Source organism: Mytilus californianus, unplaced genomic scaffold (genome assembly GCF_021869535.1).
Source record: "Mytilus californianus isolate M0D057914Y unplaced genomic scaffold, xbMytCali1.0.p SCAF_1, whole genome shotgun sequence".
NCBI classification, from domain to species: domain Eukaryota; kingdom Metazoa; phylum Mollusca; class Bivalvia; order Mytilida; family Mytilidae; genus Mytilus; species Mytilus californianus.
The window spans coordinates 68,395,320-68,413,917 of NW_026262581.1; the positions used below are offsets into that span (position 1 = coordinate 68,395,320).

The window sequence follows — 18,598 nt, forward strand, 5'->3', positions numbered from 1 at the left end:
ACAAAACACACATTTTTAAGACATTCATGCATTTAAAAGTTAAGTATGTAAGCATAAGCAGTTATTTTGAAGCACAAAAGAAATTTTGCATACATTACACAGTAATGTGTTAGCACTAAATTCTAAAGCAGTAACCTTAAAATAATTTAAGTATTGAACACATTAAGCATTGCGACAAACATTGTAGATCTTGTCTAGCTGGACATTTTTGCTGTTTAAAATTTCGTTCTTGTATTGTAGTTTTCAAAATTATAGAAAAAAACGCAAAAAACGGGTGAAGATCGTCATTTAAAGACAGCAGCTCTTATAAAGAGTCGTTTGGCGATTTCAGCCATGTTGCACAATTATTAAATGTTAAATATGATTGCAAATGAGACAACTATCCACCAGAGCCGGAGTGGCGGGGTTAAATATGTTTTAGAGAACAAACACCTCACTCTAATCTGAGAAAGTGGCGTAACAGCACACCATAACAGCAAACTGTAAAAATCGGCCGAAAAGGGCTCGACTCGTCAGGGCGATACTCGGTACAAAAACAGCCAACAGAAAGACAAAGGATACAAAATACCGATCTATCAGTAGTTGCAGTTGTTGAATGCTAGTAAAAACCCAGTTTCACAACACCATGTTTTCCCATACTAAAATATAAATCAGTACACATCGAACGGTTTTATTGTAAAGATGACATGTCATAAGCACTATGAGAAAAGCGTGACATTGTGCAATGCCAAAATAATAAGTATCGACAGGATGTAGTAACATAAGTGTTCATAAACGGATAGTACTTAGTACATACACGTTTGGTTATGCATTAACCTATTGATAGATAAAATCAATTCTAGTATCGATAAAGACAATATTTAATGAATTAAAACGATAACCTTTAAAAATATGCATAAACGTGGATCGTTTCCGTGCCGCCTATACACAACATTAAGGTAAAAATTAGGATGTGTTGTTATCAGGTTTCCACAGGTACAGTCAAACTTTCGAACCAAATCTTTGTATCTATGAAAGAATTTAATAAGGGTGTAACTTGAGTTAACGAAATCCTGGACTTAATACTATGCTATGCATGATGTGCTTTCTGTTTTATATGTTTATGTCTTTATGTCTTGTGTAACATATGTATGTCGTTTAACTCTCCAAATTTAGCCGTAAGATGTGATTCAAAATAAGACACTAATAAGTCTGCTATCAAAGGGTGCAATTGGTGCCATTAGGAATACTTCAATACGTCGTTTAATATTAGTTTAGTTTGAGTTGCCGCAAATAAATTTGCAGTAAGATTTTTTGACGGACCATTTGATTAAATAAAAAAAAACCATCCGTTTGATAAGATTGTGTGGAAGTGAAGTGTGGAGAGTCGAAAAGTCATAACTGTCAATCACATTATTAATCACACGATCACACGATTAAGAGCACGCAATTTTTTAAAACATCCTCAGAAATTTTTTTACACTTCCTTAATTTTAGTCTGTGAACTAGTTAATTGGACAAAATTATAGTATCACGACACTTGCTAAAAGCCGATATGATTTGACAATTGAAGGATTTTTTGTGTAGTTTAAATTACGGAGCTTATACATAGTAGGGACCTTCAAATGTTTAGATGAGACCTCAAGATGTAAGACGTGTATTTCTTTATTTTATTAAATACAAGTAAAAAAGAAACAGACAACTGCGGGGGTGTTGTCAATGTGGGAGTAATCATTATATATGAGCAAAATATTAAAAAGAATCATAAAAATACAGTTAACATGGTATGTTTATGTTAGGATAAAATAATAGAATATTTTCATCTAATACAAATATGAACGCGTGTAACAACGTCACATTCACACTACAATGATTGATATATAAGACCCAAAGGCATGTTGTTCTAACTGTGATTTCAAAAGACAATTACTCGATTCAGTGACGAATCGTTCCCGTGATTGATGACAAAAAACATTAAATAATTTTCCGTAGTCATTCAATATCATAGAAACTAACATGGCGACAGGACATCTTCTCTTGTTTGTCTTTGCCATTTGCATCGTACCAGCACTGCAACAAGTATGGAATCCACCGTCTAACGCAAACGCACAGCCTTCATGGCAGAACCCTGCTCCAGCCCCACAACAAGTACAAGCACAACCTGTACAGCCTGCACAACAAACCTGGAACCAGCCTGCTCAGCAGACAGGTCCACAACAGTGGGGAGCTGCTCCACCTGCAGCTAACACACAGCCTGCAGCTAAAACATCGGTATGGAATCAGCAAACACAGTCACAGCCACAGCCACAGCCACAACAACAACCAGCAACTGGAAACACAGAAGCAGAGCCTAAAACTACACAAAAAGGATCGGGTGTTGGTGTACGGATGCTGCCAATAAAACCTGGAGATGGTATGTGGTCTGCTATATTCAAAATAAACAAATTGTAAGAAAATCCTTTAGAATATTATTTTAAATATGTCATGTCTACTTTGGATTTTTTTTAAAGATAAATGAAAATTTTATCGTCAACTACAACATAGCTTACAAAATAAAAACTGTTCGTTATTTTGTGAACAAATTTAGCGAACAAAGTTAAATGTATGTAGTTTTAAATGAATTTGCCCATATGGCATCAACATTTATTACTAAAATGAGGAAAATTATATTTATGTATAAATTATGATTATATAAACTACGACATATAAGAAAAGTGAAAATCCCACGGACAACTTTTGTGAATTAAGCAATTTTAAATAGGCATAAATCAAGGTTTGTAATGTGAATTATATATACTTTTAGGTAAAACCTTTCCAAGTATGGGCCAGAACGTAACAGTTCACTATACGGGTAAGACAATTTATGTCACTATATTACCGTTGTATGTTTAAATTAAAAAAAAATATGTAATAACGAACAGCCTTGACGCACCCGCTTTTAAACATTGGAAATGTGTTTGCTGAGCTCGGAAATGTCTTTTTTGAGCATTATGAAGTAGCTGTCTCATTTTCTTCATATATGAATGATGTCTATATTTCATGAAAATTAAGATGTTTACATGTTCAAGGAAATAGAAAGAGAGCGTCCAGACATAGTGTGAATAATTTCATTCATTTCTTAAAACAATTGTTTTTGTATACCAATACACAATCGTTTACCGGTAAACTGTATAAAGCTGTCAATATTTAGGATAAAAATGTCAATACGTAAAATAAACTGTAATTATTCAGATTGTATAGAATTGACCACTATGTTACGAATCATAAGTGTTGGCAATAAATAAAAAAATATCATGTCCATTATCAAGATTTAAACATTTTCTCCACTAGGAAGACATTTTATACTGCTATTTTCTATGATACATGACGAAGAGAGAAAACAAGAAGAAAAAATCAAAAAGCAGTCTAAAACACGGAAAGACTTGAAATCTATTTTTGAAATAAGATGAAAAACACATCTTAATTTCGAGAATAAAACGATCTACAAGTGTTTGAAAAGGTTCTTAAACACACACATTTATATATCGATTTAGACAGTTTCTTATAGATATTTGCTTATTTGCAAAAATATTAAAATAACCCATTAATTTTATGAAAGCATTATAATCTTGTGATGATAGCATTGTTACACGGTAATTTGACGGGAAACTTTTGTTCAAAACCACAAAAATCCATCTTAACGAGTTGTCAAATACGTAGAAAAACATGTTAATTGTTATGCTTGTTTGTTATATATGTGTTTTATAACAGATCGACATACAAAGTGATTTATGACAGCGAGTACAACATTGTTACATGTTAAGATGTACTTTCATTGATAAAAGTGTATTAAGATGCCCGCTTCTGACAATCACATTATAGTGAAACGATTACAGATTTTACAAGACAAAAAAACAAAAACAAAAAAAAACCCTTTAGAACAAAAGGTTTTTGTTTTCGCGGTCGTACATCAACACCAGAATAGTCGTCTGCTCAGTATTCACCGATTGTGTCCTAGTTTTAAACCATTTTGGTAAATAACTGTTTCCTCTTCTTTAACACATGGAAAAAACAAATTGTTAGAGAAATAAAATCAAACATCTCCTACATTTAGCCAGACAGAATACCAACTGCAGAACTGCACATGGATAAAAGATCAAAACATATTGTCACTATATTTCAATGTTTATACGTATTGAAGATCAAGCGATGTCTTTTTATACATGTACCTCCATATTTTGATATCATAGAGCCACCTATAATTTCTTATTCGTATAAAAAAAACCCAGTAGAAGTTAATTTTTTAATTATACGTCAGTTACATCAGACGTCAGTATAGAAAATAATGCTCCTTCGATATGAGACTGTGAAACATCGAAGTTTAGATATGATCCCTATGGCTATGTAATTATACAGGGGACCTCAACATCGTTCAAGACCGAGAGGTTATAAACTTTCTGAGAAAAGGACCAAAATATCGTCCACTGTCGAAAATAAATTGGGAAGAGTGGCGTCCGATTATTAAAGATGCTCTTTCATCCTGTTGTAAAAATTGGTGTAAACGGGAGAAATCTGACAAAGAGTCACTTGATTCCTATTTAAACAAATGACAAATGTCTGAATATTGTTGATATTCGCATATCACATTTCGAAAATAATTTAGAAATAAACAAAAGAATAAGTAATACGCCCATTTCTAAGATTAAAAACAAAATTCAAGTACTCGCAAAACGTTTTGTGTTCGTACCGGCCGACAAAGCAGCCAACACTGAGGTGGTAGTATGATGTAAATACTATACGAAAGTCCTCAAGAATGAAATTATACATTCAACTACATTCAAGGCCGTACGCTCCACAGAGAGTCATATAGTAAATAGTCATGTCACTACCACAGCTTAGCTTAAGGCCTCCTATGCAAATTTGAAGATCCCCACTATGTATTGGTTACCTAAACTACACAAAAAAAACCGTAAAATATCGTTTCGTCTCGGCCTCTAGTAAGTACTCTACTACTAATATGTCCGTGCTTATAACGAGTTCCTCAACTACTATCGAAGAATTTATCCTTAATTTTTGTAATAAAACATATGAAAATAGTGGAATTAACTATATTTTTGGAGTGTAAAATTTCTTTTGGATGTTTTAGATAAATTACGTGCTTTTGATAGTCCTTTGATTCGGTTGACTGTTTTGACTTTTCCACTCTTTGTACTACACTTCCACACGTTCTTAACAAACAAAAGTTTTCCTATTAAATTAAATGGTCGTTTGATAAATCTGATTGCAAATTCATTTGCTGTAACTCAAGTCTTTTTCCCAAATGAGAAAGGTAAATATGCTAGATATACTTACTAGAGGTGTGGTGAGATGATTAAAGCCATAAATTTTCTTCTTAACAACATTTATGTACGTTTCGGCAATCAAGTTTATCGACAGATTGTAGGTATTCCTATGGGCACCAATTGTGCCCCTTCAATAGCAGACTTGTTCCTGTACTGTTATGAATCAGAGGTTATGGCCAAACTCAGTAAAGACCCGTCTAAATTCCATTTAATTGATAAATTCAACAACACGTACTGTTATCTTGATGATATCTTTTTCGTTAAATAATCAAGAATTTTCTAAATATACTTCCGAAATTTACCCAAAGGAACTTACCTTAAATAAATCAAATATTAACAGCAATAAGTGTCCTTTCCTAGATTTAGACATTTCAGTTTTACACCAGAAACTCCACACAAAGATTTATGACAAAAGGGATGATTTTTCTTTCCCTATTGTTAATTTTCCTTTTTTGGAAGGTGATGTTCCTCTGGCACCGTCTTACGGTGTTTATATATCCCAGCTCGCTCGCTATGCCCGTGTCTGTAGTGACGTTTTGGATTTCAATGAGCGTAATCTATATATTACTAGTAAATTATTAAGTCAGGGATTTCGTTACCATAAATTACTTAAAACCTTTACTAAACTCTTCCATAGATAAAGAGATTTTGTTTTCAAGTTTGGCTGTACTTGTATTAAACTTATTTCAAACGGAATAGCAGTAAACTTATTTCAAACGGAATAGCATATCCTAAATTTTACGGTGATGTTGTTAACCGAGCCCGGGAATTTAGATACGATCCGGGTAAACTTATCGATACTTTAAATAAATTTATTCTGAAAGGTTACCAATTCAACACTGTAATTAAATCTTTGAATATTGTTTTCATTGGTATAAATATTGATTTTGTTATCAGTAAATTAAAACCATACTAAATATTATTGTTATACACATACGTACTTTCACGGTACTACAATCTGTCGATACCTATATTTTAGCATTGCACAACTAAATCCATTGGATGTTGGATGTGTACTAATTACTTTTTTAGTCTAAGATACATAATTTTTTATTAGTTGTTACTGGCTTTGAACTAGCTGTCAGTAACTGCGAGTACTCTGAGATCTGTACTTAGTGTCTTTTTTGTTGTTAGGGATGAGGGATGGATTAATACCCTGCCACGTCCGGTCTGTGTTTTTGTTTTTGTTTGATGTTTTTCTGCTTTGCATCGATCTGATGAGTAGAGCTATCAACTGATTTTTATAGTTTGTTCTTATGTTGTGCTGTTACACAACTGTCCCAGGTTAGGGGAGGGTTGAGCGCTCACAAACATGTTTATCCCGCCACATTCTTTATGTGCATGTCCCAAGTCAGGAGCCTGTAGTTCAGTGGTTGTCGTTGGTTCATGTCTGTCATATTTGTTTTTCGTAAATTGTTTTGTTATAAATTAGGCCGTTAGTTTTCTCAATTGAATTGTTTCATATTTTTCATGTCAGGGCCTTTTAAAGCCGGTTTTCTCATTGTTGAAGGCCGTACGGTTGCCTATAATTGCTTACATCCACTTCATTTGAACTTGGGTGGATGGTTGTCTCATTGGCAATCATAACACATCTCCTTATTTTTAAAGAGAATGATACATTGTGATAACAAAATTACATTAATCAAAATGAAAAAAAAAGACAGTAAAGCAGGAAAAAATCCGTTATTGTGTGTACTTAACATTTAATTTGATGTTATGTTTATGATCTCCGGGATCCTTAATTGAAATAAGTTCTTCTATGACCACGAATCTTCCAACCCGTCACATTGTCCTGGAATTCATTAGATCATTCTGAAATTAACTTTGGTCAAGATTTCGTGCAGAAATGCTATTCTGTTTCAAATTTTTAGATTGAAAATTTTTACAAAATGCGAATTCACTATCTATTCCAAAAGACATTTTGTACCACCAATATTTAGACAACAGTATGGTTTGCTATCTTCAAGATACTGATGCTAAATAAATGCTTTTCCACTTCAACGTATTTGTGATCCAGAGAAACCGATTTACTTCTTTTAAAGATTCTCTTGTATGTCTTATTACAGGTAAATTGTATTCAAATGGTCAACAATTTGATTCCTCCTTGGAACGAGCAGAGCCATTTACATTTACACTTGGAGTTGGACAAGTGATTAGAGGTAAGCTTCTATTTCAGAAGTAAGTACTTTGTAAAGGACAAATTATCTCCCCTGTTACAGTTGAGTTGAAGATTAGTTTGCTATAACGTCGATACCATACGGGATAGTAACGACTATGTAATATACACTTTGCTTGTCTCTACGAATATAACCGATTCGGTGGTCGTGGGTTCACCCGTGACTAAAAGAAACAATGGTATATGCTGCGTTCCCGGAGTTAGAATAATGTATCCGTATGGTGACGTTACGTTTTCCTGTGGATTGTCACCCGAACCAGCATGTTAAAAACCCCGACTCATCGTGCCGGTCTAGTACAAAGCAACATATCCAACTATAGCAGTCATCACGTGACATTGGCGACGTCACACATCACCCGTACCATGCCCAAGTAAAATGTATAGAAATGCACAGGGGCTTTCAGGAATCGATAAAATAAATTACTTTAAGTTCATGATAAAAAAAGTGTGGAAATATATAGTAATTCCTCATATGTTTAGAAATATATTTATGCCTTTTGGAAAAGTTTAAATTTTGGTCTTCTCCCTTCCAAATGCTTTTGAAAATTTGTCTTGTTGCCTCGATAATTCACACTGTTAAATCATCCAACTCCGATAAATATTGGATTTTCTGTCGTGTTAAACCTAAAATTGCGATTTAAACAAAACAGATGGAAAAATTGTGGAAATATGTGCTTATTACTATATTCATAAATATTTGAAATATCGTACATGCAATAGTTTAATTTTTTATTACGTCCCTTCCAAATTGATTTGAAAATTAGCTATTTTCAGAAAATCGGGTATTATTTTTCAAGATGGCGACCACATTGACAGCGTGGGCCGACTTGGTAAAAATATATTTTGTAAGATTGTTACAATGAAAATCAAATAACTGTTGGATGCTCGCGTTTTCAGTCATTGTCTTACCTTAAAGCAGCATAGAATCAAACATTGGTTCCTTTTGATAAAGCTGATACATACTGTTGTTTTTTTATAAAAATTTTAAAAAATGGCGACCAAATAATTTTCAAACGTAGACGATGTTCGACACTTATTTTGTCCATGCAAATAATTCAATTGAATTTCACTGTTTATATTGCAATTAAATATGACACGTTATTGTCACTATAATGATAGCCAAGGACATAGCTAGACTAAGGAGATATTAAGTCATAACATCAACGTGATCAAAGAAAACAAACATGGCACCTAATCACGATGTAAGTTTTGACAATACCTATCTAGATGTATGTTTTGACAATACCTATGTTGATTAGTGTTGTCAGATTCTCAATGAAATTCATTACGATATTATTTTATATTTATAAAAGAAGACCTCGAATGGATATTAACCAAGGTGAAATAACTATATTTTTCAATTTTCTTTAAACCATTCATCGGGTAACTAGTAAATTTTACATAATCCTAATTAAACCTGTAACATGCAGAGTTATCGAACGTAATTATGACTGGAATAGTTGCATATGTGTTCTTTTACGTGTCTTATTGATAGGTTCTCAGTCTGATATGCATGTTATACTTGTTGTTGGACGTGAACACCAAACGAGGAGAAGTGGTATGAATGTCAATATGACAACTATCCACTAAAAACCAAATATATGATAGTTCCATTAATCCTTTGACAGTAGTAATTTCCATATTCCGCCTGGAATTCTCCAGATTATTAAGAAGATTAAATGTACATAAGATTGAGAATGGAACGGGGAATGCGTCAAAGAGACAACAATCCGACCAAAGAGCAGAAAACAGCACAAGGCCACCAATCAGGGGTCTTTAACACAGCGAGAAAATTCCGCACCCGGAGGCAGACTTCATCTGGCACCTAAACAATAATGTATACTAGTTCAGCGAAAATGGACGTCACACTAAACTCCAAAACATATAAATGGACCAAAATTAAAAAAAAAATTTACAAGACTAACAAAGGCCAGAGGTTCCTGACTTGGGACAGGCGCAAAAATGGGAAAATGTATGAGACTTGTTTCTGAACATCAATATTTTAAAACTGCATCATATATTATTTTTAATCAATGAAAAAGCTTCTGTTAAAGTTAAATGAAAATCTATGAAGGTTTAACTAAGTTATTGATGACTAAAAAACTTTAATCAGAGACTGTAAGTGGGTCTGGATGAGGTTTACAGAATATAGAATAATCTGAACATAAAATATTGAAATGACTTGTCTAAGTGATAATAGCTAGGATAATAACGTCCGGCACAAACATAGTCATGGTTTTGTATTTTTTCCATTTCTTTCAGGCTGGGACATTGCCGTAGCACATGTAAGTATATTTTTTTTTTATTAGAGACACGATTTAGTGCATCCCTTACAGATTTATAGAGCTGTGAAATCAGGTTTACCTACCAGACACACACACATTTGATTCAATTACTAATTGAATTTTGTGATACATCCATATAAATAAACGAAAGGGGGGGGGGGGGGGGGTTATGTCAATGAGAAAGCAATACAAAAAATTTAAAAAATGTTGAAAATGGTTCCGCGATTGCTGCTGTCAGTATAAAAGTGTAAGGTTGCCTGCCAAAAACTCAGTCTTTTTATCCGTAAAACACGGACATAAATATAAAAAGATCTAACTTTTTACTTCAGATGCCATTTCGTCATCTTGAAGAAGTTTCTGTCAAAGTTTCATAACATTACATGGAAGTTTAACAAAATTCAGTTGATGACTTAAATAAAAAAATTACTACCAGCCTGTATGTAAATGGTAACTGCCAAAAAAGTTCAACTATCAGTAAAATACTGAAAAATGAAGATTTTTTTTTCAAATTGCATCAGATATTATTTCTTAATTATAAAAAAAGGCATCAGACAAAGTTTTAAACAAATCTATGAAGGATTAACAAAGTTATTGATGACTACAAAACTTTAACCACAGACTGTATGAGGGTCTCAACGGGGTTTTCAGAGTAGAGAATAATGGAGCAATACAACAAAAAAACAATAATAGAGAAAAATAGGCCTTAAAATACAGAATAGCGGTAAATGATGTGATAATGAGATGATAATGGTCAATATATAAAAATAGAGAAAAACGGTCTAAAACGAATCCAGAAATGAAGGACCCTAGCAAGACCCTCCTGTATCTAAATATTAACGGCAAAAAAATATACGTCCATTTATCAGTAAAGTACTGAAAAATGACAAAACATATTTTCAATTTTTTTATCTGGATACTGTCTTGATCAAATAAAGGCTTCTTAAACCTCCAGGTATGACAAAGATATTGATGGCTGAAAAGCTTAAACCTTAAACTGTATGTTAATGTTAACTGTTATTCATTACGGTAAAATGAAAATAAATAGTATTTCTAAAATTTTGCTCTGATCATGAGACAGCCTCTGTCCAAGACTGATAAAATTCAATGAAGGTTTGACAACCTAAATAAAACGACGACGATGACGCCGGCGGAATGTAGGATCGCCATGCCGCGCTTCCACGACAAAATGTCGCAGGCTTGAAAAAAACCCCATAAAAACATCTAAGAGTTCAACATAATACGGTTTTCATCAACAAACAGGACCTGGTGTCTATAATATATGTTAAGCTAATTATGATAAAAGACAACTATATATAGTGACGCGGTACATTAAATAACGAAATGATAGTACAAGAAAATCAGTACACAAGAAAAGCACCCATGCAACAATAAGGGTATAAAAGATAACAAAAACAACAAATGCGGGAGTTTTTCGCTGCATTGAAGACCCATTGGTGGCCTTCGGCTGTTGTCTGCTCTATGGTCGGGTTGTTGTCTCTTTGACACATTCCCCATTTCCATTCTCAATTTTAAGTATAAACAAAACAATAACATTCAAATTTATGCTAAAATGTAATATCGGTGGCTGTAATTAAGCATAGATGAGTAGATTTGATAAGTAAACATAATACGGTATTCACGTTTTGGGGCATTGACGATAAAAGAGCTTATGATTCCGTATTTAACAAAAATCTCTGTCAACTATACTATGGAACGCCACAGCTGTCTTATGATGTACTCTGCTGATATTACGTTATGTTATTTTATTATTACTTGATGATATTTTGTCTTTACATAATATGGTTTTGACATTACGTAATGATGTATTAACTCAATATGGAATAGTCATTACTTAATGATATTTCTATTTTACGTGATATGGTTTCGTATTGACTTGATATGGTTTTTTCATTACTTAATATGGTTTTGTCATAACTCGATGTGATTTCATCATTATTTAATGTGGTTGTGCCATAAGGCAATGTGGTTTTAACATTACTTGATATGTATGTGGCTTAACGTTATGTATTTGTTTCATTACATGATGTGGTTTTGTTATTTCGATATCGTAATGATGATTTGACAATTCTTCATATGGCTTGAACATTACATAATGATGGTTCAAAATCTGACGATTTTACACAACATGATATGTTTGTTCCTGTATTTGATGTGGTCCTGTCATCAATTTCTTTGATGTGGTTATCACATTACTTGATGAGGTAAAGCCACGTGACCATTTTGGAAAAAAATAGTTCTATTTTTAGCCCGATTTCCATATGTCGTTTGTTTAATGTGCTTCGGATGAGTGCCGCTATCCATTGAGTTAAAGTTCAAATTAAAGTTCGAGTTGTTGTTCAGAGTTATTTGGTATGAAAAAGGGGAACGGCAGACAAAAATAAGAAAAAAAGTACCAAACAAAAATATCCGAATATTTCGGACATAAGGGGGATATCCCCAAACCACTTAATTGGTCCTGCCGTTTTTCCCCTAAGTTCTCAAATGGAAGCAGTATAACAATAAATTCGTGAAGAATTCCACGGAACCATGTGTCTCGCCCGAGATTGCTGCTGTCATTGTAAAAGTGTAATGTTGACTGTAAAACGTCCATTTATCGGTAAAAAAACAAAATTCAAAAAGTTGTTTTTCTGTACATGCTTTATCTCGATATAGAAGATTAACTCCTATACAAGTTTTATAACAATTCATGGAGGTTTAAAAATTTATCATGACAAAATAGTTTAATTTGGTAATATTTATTGCAAATAAAACTTATATAAAAATAAGAAGATGTGGTATGATTGCCAATGAGACAACTCTCCACCACATACCAAATAACATAGCAGTTAACAACTATATGTCACTGTATGGTCTTGAACAATGAGCAAAACCCATACCGCATAGTAAGCTATAACAGGTCCAGAAATGACATATGTAAAAACAATCAAACGAGTAACCTATAACGATCTAAATGACGAAGACGCCGACGACGGAATATAGGTTTGTTGTGTCTCACTTCCACGACATTAATATCGCAGGCTGGACACACATCAAATGATTTGTACTTTATTGTCAACAAATGAGACACTTAAAAACAACTCACACTAAAGTTACAGGGAAATGGGGGGATCGGACTAAGCGACAAAGCATAAATTCTATAAAATAAGAATTCTCCGATTTTTTTAGCGTGTATTATCATTTGAATATATACGAATATCAATCTTTTAATATATATTATTATAAATTCCATTCTCTGATATATTCTTCGCACTAAATTGAAAAAAAAACTTTTCGGAATATCTGTTTCACAGGTGACGACGGATATGTTCCAGTTGTCGTAACCACAATCCCGTCCTCTTTCGTCGAATGTGACCTACCGAATTAGACCAAATCACTGAGTTTGTACTTTCACGAATAATACGACGGGTGCCACACGTTGAGCAGGATCTGCTTACTCTTCCGGAGCACCCGAGATCACCCCAGGATTTTGATGGATTTATATTGCCCAGTCATACCGATCTATAGAGTTAAGCCAATTGCATCTGATTTTTATACGCCCGTTTACGGGACGTGTTATGGTATACCTTTGTCCGTCCGTCCGTCCGTCTGTCCGTTCGTCCTTTTGTCCGTCCGTCGTCAAAATGTCGGACATTAACTCAAAAACGCTTTAACGAATTTGCATGAAACTTTGGTGAAGTGTTTATATCTATTGACGTGAGCTCCCTTTCGTTTTTTATAAATTTTAGATTTTACGTTTCCGAGTTATGGGGTTTATTCATTAAAAAAGGGGATTTTTCCAGTGTTCGGACAATAACTTAAAAATGCTTTCAGAAGTTTTCATGAAACTTTGGTGAATTGTTTATATCTATTGACGCAAGCTCCCTTTCAATTTTTATAAATTTTAGATTTTAAATTTCCGAGTTATGGGATATTGTTCATAAAAAAGGGTGATTTTCCAGTGTTCGGACAATATCTTCAAAGTGTTTTGGTGACTGGTTTATATCTGTTAAGATAACCTCCCTTCAGTTTTTCATAAATTTCTGATATAACATTGAGAAGTTATTGAACTTTATTCTTTGAAAGCACAGCTGTTCATTACAGTTTATTCTTGTGTTGTGCTGTTACACTATTCACCCATGGTAAGGTGAGGGTTTAGCGCTCACAGACATGTTTAACTCCGCCACGTGCACATTCTGTATGTGCCTGTCCCAAGTCAGGAGCCTGTAATTCCATGGTTGTCGTTGTTTCATGTGTGTCATATTTGTTTTTCGTAAGTTGTTTAGTTATTAGTTACGGGTGCCTATAATTGCTTACATCCACTGAATCTTAAACTCTGGTGGATAGTTGTCTCATTGGCAATCACACCACATTTAACATTATTTCGATTTCTATGTGGTGTTTTGTATACTACATGTAACATGGTTTATCGTTTGTACGCATACCCCTTAACCCTTTCTTTCGGAAGCCCTAGCAAATCCCTTGATCCGCGATAGAAAATTTAAATATGAACTCATATTAGATAACTCCAGTTCAACTCGAAATCTTAATCTAAATGAGACTCAAATTCGAAGTCTAACTCGAATTCTACCTCAAAAGGTAACTCAAACTCGAAGTTCAATTCGAAACTCAATGCTAACTCGAAATTTAGTTCTAATTATGACTTGAATTCTAACTCGAAATCGCAAATTACTCGAAGTTTAAATCGAAGACTAACTCGAAGTATAATTCGAACAGTAACCCGAACTTTAATTTGAACTCTAACTCGATGGATTGCCACACTCATCCGAGGCAAATAAAATATGGAAATCGGATTTAAATATAGAACTAGTTTTTCCCAAATAGTCACGTGGTTTTACCTCATCAAGTAATGTGATAACAAGAATGACAGTACCACATCAAATACTGGAACGAACACATCATGTTGTTTAAAATCGTCAAATTTTGAAACATCATTAAGTAATTTTAAAGCCATGTAAGGAATTGGCAAATCATCATTACGAAATAACAAAACCAAACCATGTAATGAAACAACTACATTACGTTATGCCACATACACATCAAGTAATGTTAAAACCACATTGCCTAATAACACAACCACATTAAATAATGATGGAAACACATAGAGTAATGACAAAACTATATCAAGTCCATACGAAACCATATCATGTAATGACTTCCATATTGAGCGTTGAGTAATATCAAAATATCATTACGTAATGTCAAAACCATATTATGTAAAGACAAAATATCATTACGTAATGTCAAAACCATATTATGTAAAGACAAAATATCATCAAGTAATAATAATACAACATAACGTAATATCAGAGTACCCCATAAGACAGCTGTGGCGTTCCTAGTTAACTTTATTTTGTTTGATATTTGAGATCACGATTTTTATTCATTTAAAGCAATTTGTACGAAATAATATCTTTCACATCTTGTACATAATCTTATGATATATCGCCTGTGATAAAAAAAAACTGATTGTTTTAGTTCATATAACAATATCAATAAAAATATAGAAGACGTGGAAAATGTAGTGTTGAATATTGGTTATAACTAAGCTAGTACATTTTTAACGTTTACTTTTATTTTATAGTTGACACTAGGACAAAAAGCAAGGTTTACAGTTGGACCTGAATATGCATACGGAGAACAGGGAATAAAAGGATATCCTTTTTTAATTACAAAATACTAACGACTAGTTCTATCCTTCGGGTATTGGTCTGATTCATTCCTTATGATTCTATCCTACAGGTAGTTGTCTGATTCATCCCTTATGGTTCTATCCTACAGGTAGTTGTCCGATTCATCCCTAATGGTTCTATCCTTCAGGTAGTTGTCCGATTCATTTCTTATGGTACTATCCTTCGGATAATTGTCTGATTCATTCCTGATGGTTCTATCCTTCAGGTAGTTGTCTGATTCATTCCTTATGGTACTATCCATCGGATAGTTGTCTGATTCATTCCTGATGGTTCTATCCTTCAGGTTGTTGTCTGATTCATTCCTTATGGTACTATCCTTCGGATAGTTGTCCGATTCATTCCTGATGGTTCTATCCTACTGGTATTGGTCTGATTCATTCCTTATGGTTCTATCCTACAGGTAGTTGTCTGATTCATTTCTTATGTTACTATCCTTCGGATAGTTGTCTGATTCATTCCTGATGGTTCTATCCTTCAGGTAGTTGTCTGATTCATTCCTTATGGTACTATCCTTCGGATGGTTGTCTGATTCATTCCTGATGGTTCTATCCTTCAGGTTGTTGTCTGATTCATTCCTTATGGTACTATCCTTCGGATAGTTGTCCGATTCATTCCTGATGGTTCTATCCTACTGGTATTGGTCTGATTCATTCCTTATGGTTCTATCCTACAGGTAGTTGTCTGATTCATTTCTTATGTTACTATCCTTCGGATAGTTGTCTGATTCATTCCTGATGGTTCTATCCTTCAGGTAGTTATCTGATTCATTCATTATGGTACTATCCTTCGGATGGTTGTCTGATTCATTCCTGATGGTTCTATCCTTCAGGTTGTTGTCTGATTCATTCCTTATGGTACTATCCTTCGGATAGATGTCCGATTCATTCCTGATGGTTCAATCCTTCAGGTAGTGATCGTATTCATTCCTTGTGGTTCTATCCTTCAGGTAATTGTCTGATTCATTCCTGATGGTTCTATCCTTTTGGGAGTTGTCTGATTCTTTTCTTATGGTTTTATCCTTCAGGTAGTGGTCTGATTCATTTTGTTATGGTTCTATCCACCAAGTAATTGTCTGATTCATTACTTATAAGTTATAGGTCTGTCTTTCGGGTAATTTTCTGATTAAGTCCTTTATATGGTTCTATCCTTCGGGTAGTTGTCTGATTCATTTTCTATGGTTCTATCCTACAGGTAGTTGTCTGATTCATTCCTTGTGGTTCTAATCTTCGGGTAATTGTCTGATTCATTCCTGATGGTTCTATCCTTCGGATAATTGCCTGATTCATTCCTGATGGTTCTATCCTACTGGTATTGGTCTGATTCATTCCTTATGGTTCTATCCTACAGGTAGTTTTCTGATTCATCCCTAATGGTTCTATCCTACAGGTAGTTGTCTGATTCATTCCTTGTGGTTAAATTCTATCCTTCGGTTAGTTGTCTGATTTATTCCTGATTGTTCTGTTCTTCGGGTAATTGTCTGATTCATTCCTTGTGGTTCTATCCTTCAGGCAGTTGTCTGATTCGATTGCTAAATACTTGTTCTGTTTTATCTTTCTGATAACTGTCCGATTCATTTCTTCTAGCACCTTGGCCTGTTTATTATTCTGAAACTAACGATTATAAAAAGCGAACTGATAAAAGGTAATATTATAAGCATTTTAGTCCAACGTGTTATAGGGGATTTTTGAAAATTTATGAAGCTTGTAAAATTCACCCTTAATGACAATAAAATTATTAGAGTTTCAATTGACAATGAACGAAAACAAATTTCCATGTTTAAACTGTATACGTTCCCTTTAGATTTGAAAAGAGAATATACAATTGTACTTATGTCAAATATTCCTTAACTGTTATTACAACTATACCACCAAAATCAATACTTGTATTTGATGTTGAGCTACTATCCATCCAGTGAACAGGAACGTGAAAGTAAAGATATCTACATCCACCGCTGATCTATAGAGAAATGTTTACTACAAAAGACACTCAAACTATGTATTTGTTAAATAAACTATTTTGTTTATATGAGAGTAAAGTTTTATGCTGTAAACATATTATACCTGTACTAAGGCATGCTATCTGAATCATATGTTGTTCAGTGTTACTTGTTATCTTTGTTTGATATAGTCAGTCGGTTGGTCCATTACAGCATGTATATTATTTTGATCATTCATTTCATCCTTTTTAATTATCATCTATAGGCCTCAGACCACTATTATGTTTACCATTGGCCACAATGCCTTTCAACTGAATTTTAAAATGTGCACCGGTTCAAACATGAAATACATTCAACTGCTTTAATATAGACCATTATTATTCTAATGAAACATCCTTTTTCCAGTACTAATTTCTCTCTTGAGAGCCCTGAAAACATGCAAAGGGTATGAGTTGAGTCTTTAATAACTGCCAAAGGCTAATTTCTAACTTACTTTCATTTTTGCAAAATCACAACTTTCACTTTCAACAATTAATTTTTCCCACAACTTTTACTCTTATCATTATATATGCAACTTTAATAGAACCACTTAAAAATTAGTCAACTTTTCACTGAAAACAGTAGCAAGCAAAATCCAGAAGAACTATCCCCTTTATTACTTGAGAAGGGGATTAGTTGTGGTGTGAAGCCAATATTTCATTCATTAAACAATACTGTCTATCTGAGTGAGACAAACATATATGAATTAAACAAAGAAGCCCATGACTATGGGCAACACTGAAATTGGCAAACCATACAGTACTGTGAACTCATAATATTTATTTTGGGGTACAATTTATGGTCGATTTCGTTGGTCAAGGTTAACCATACATTATAATGTTCATCAAAATACAAATTTTCTATGGTCTTGTATGCAGAATTTGATAAATTCATGAAAATTTGTATACCTGAAAATAAATGAATTTATTGTATTAATTGATACTTTTTTAATGCCATATTAGATTGATATCTTAGTCTATGAAAACATAGTCATATTGGGCTGAACTAGTTTTAATCACACCAAGAACTCTTTGGTCGGTACATTTTCTTCTGCCCTTGAGTAAATGAAAAATATTTTTAGTTTTTTCTACATTACTGTACTGTTACACATCCACATTTTGTCCCAAGTCAGGAGCCTGTAATTATGTGGT

General features: G+C 33.6%; 2 protein-coding genes and 1 long non-coding RNA gene across 12 annotated transcripts in view; 2 read left to right on the top strand and 1 right to left on the bottom strand.

The window, feature by feature from the left end:
- LOC127707369 (uncharacterized) overlaps positions 1 to 18,598 on the top strand; it is a 122,944-nt gene that overhangs the window by 81,758 nt on the left and 22,588 nt on the right. The window lies entirely within an intron of this gene.
- Positions 1 to 18,598, bottom strand: part of LOC127706971 (uncharacterized) — a 123,922-nt gene that overhangs the window by 62,885 nt on the left and 42,439 nt on the right. The window lies entirely within an intron of this gene.
- Positions 1,889 to 18,379, top strand: LOC127707051 (FK506-binding protein 4-like). Its single transcript, XM_052211780.1, has 6 exons — positions 1,889 to 2,392; positions 2,783 to 2,830; positions 7,367 to 7,459; positions 9,739 to 9,761; positions 15,364 to 15,434; positions 17,330 to 18,379. The coding sequence occupies exons 1-6, from the start codon at positions 1,996 to 1,998 to the stop codon at positions 17,385 to 17,387; spliced, it is 690 nt and encodes a 229-aa protein (XP_052067740.1). The 5' UTR covers positions 1,889 to 1,995; the 3' UTR covers positions 17,388 to 18,379.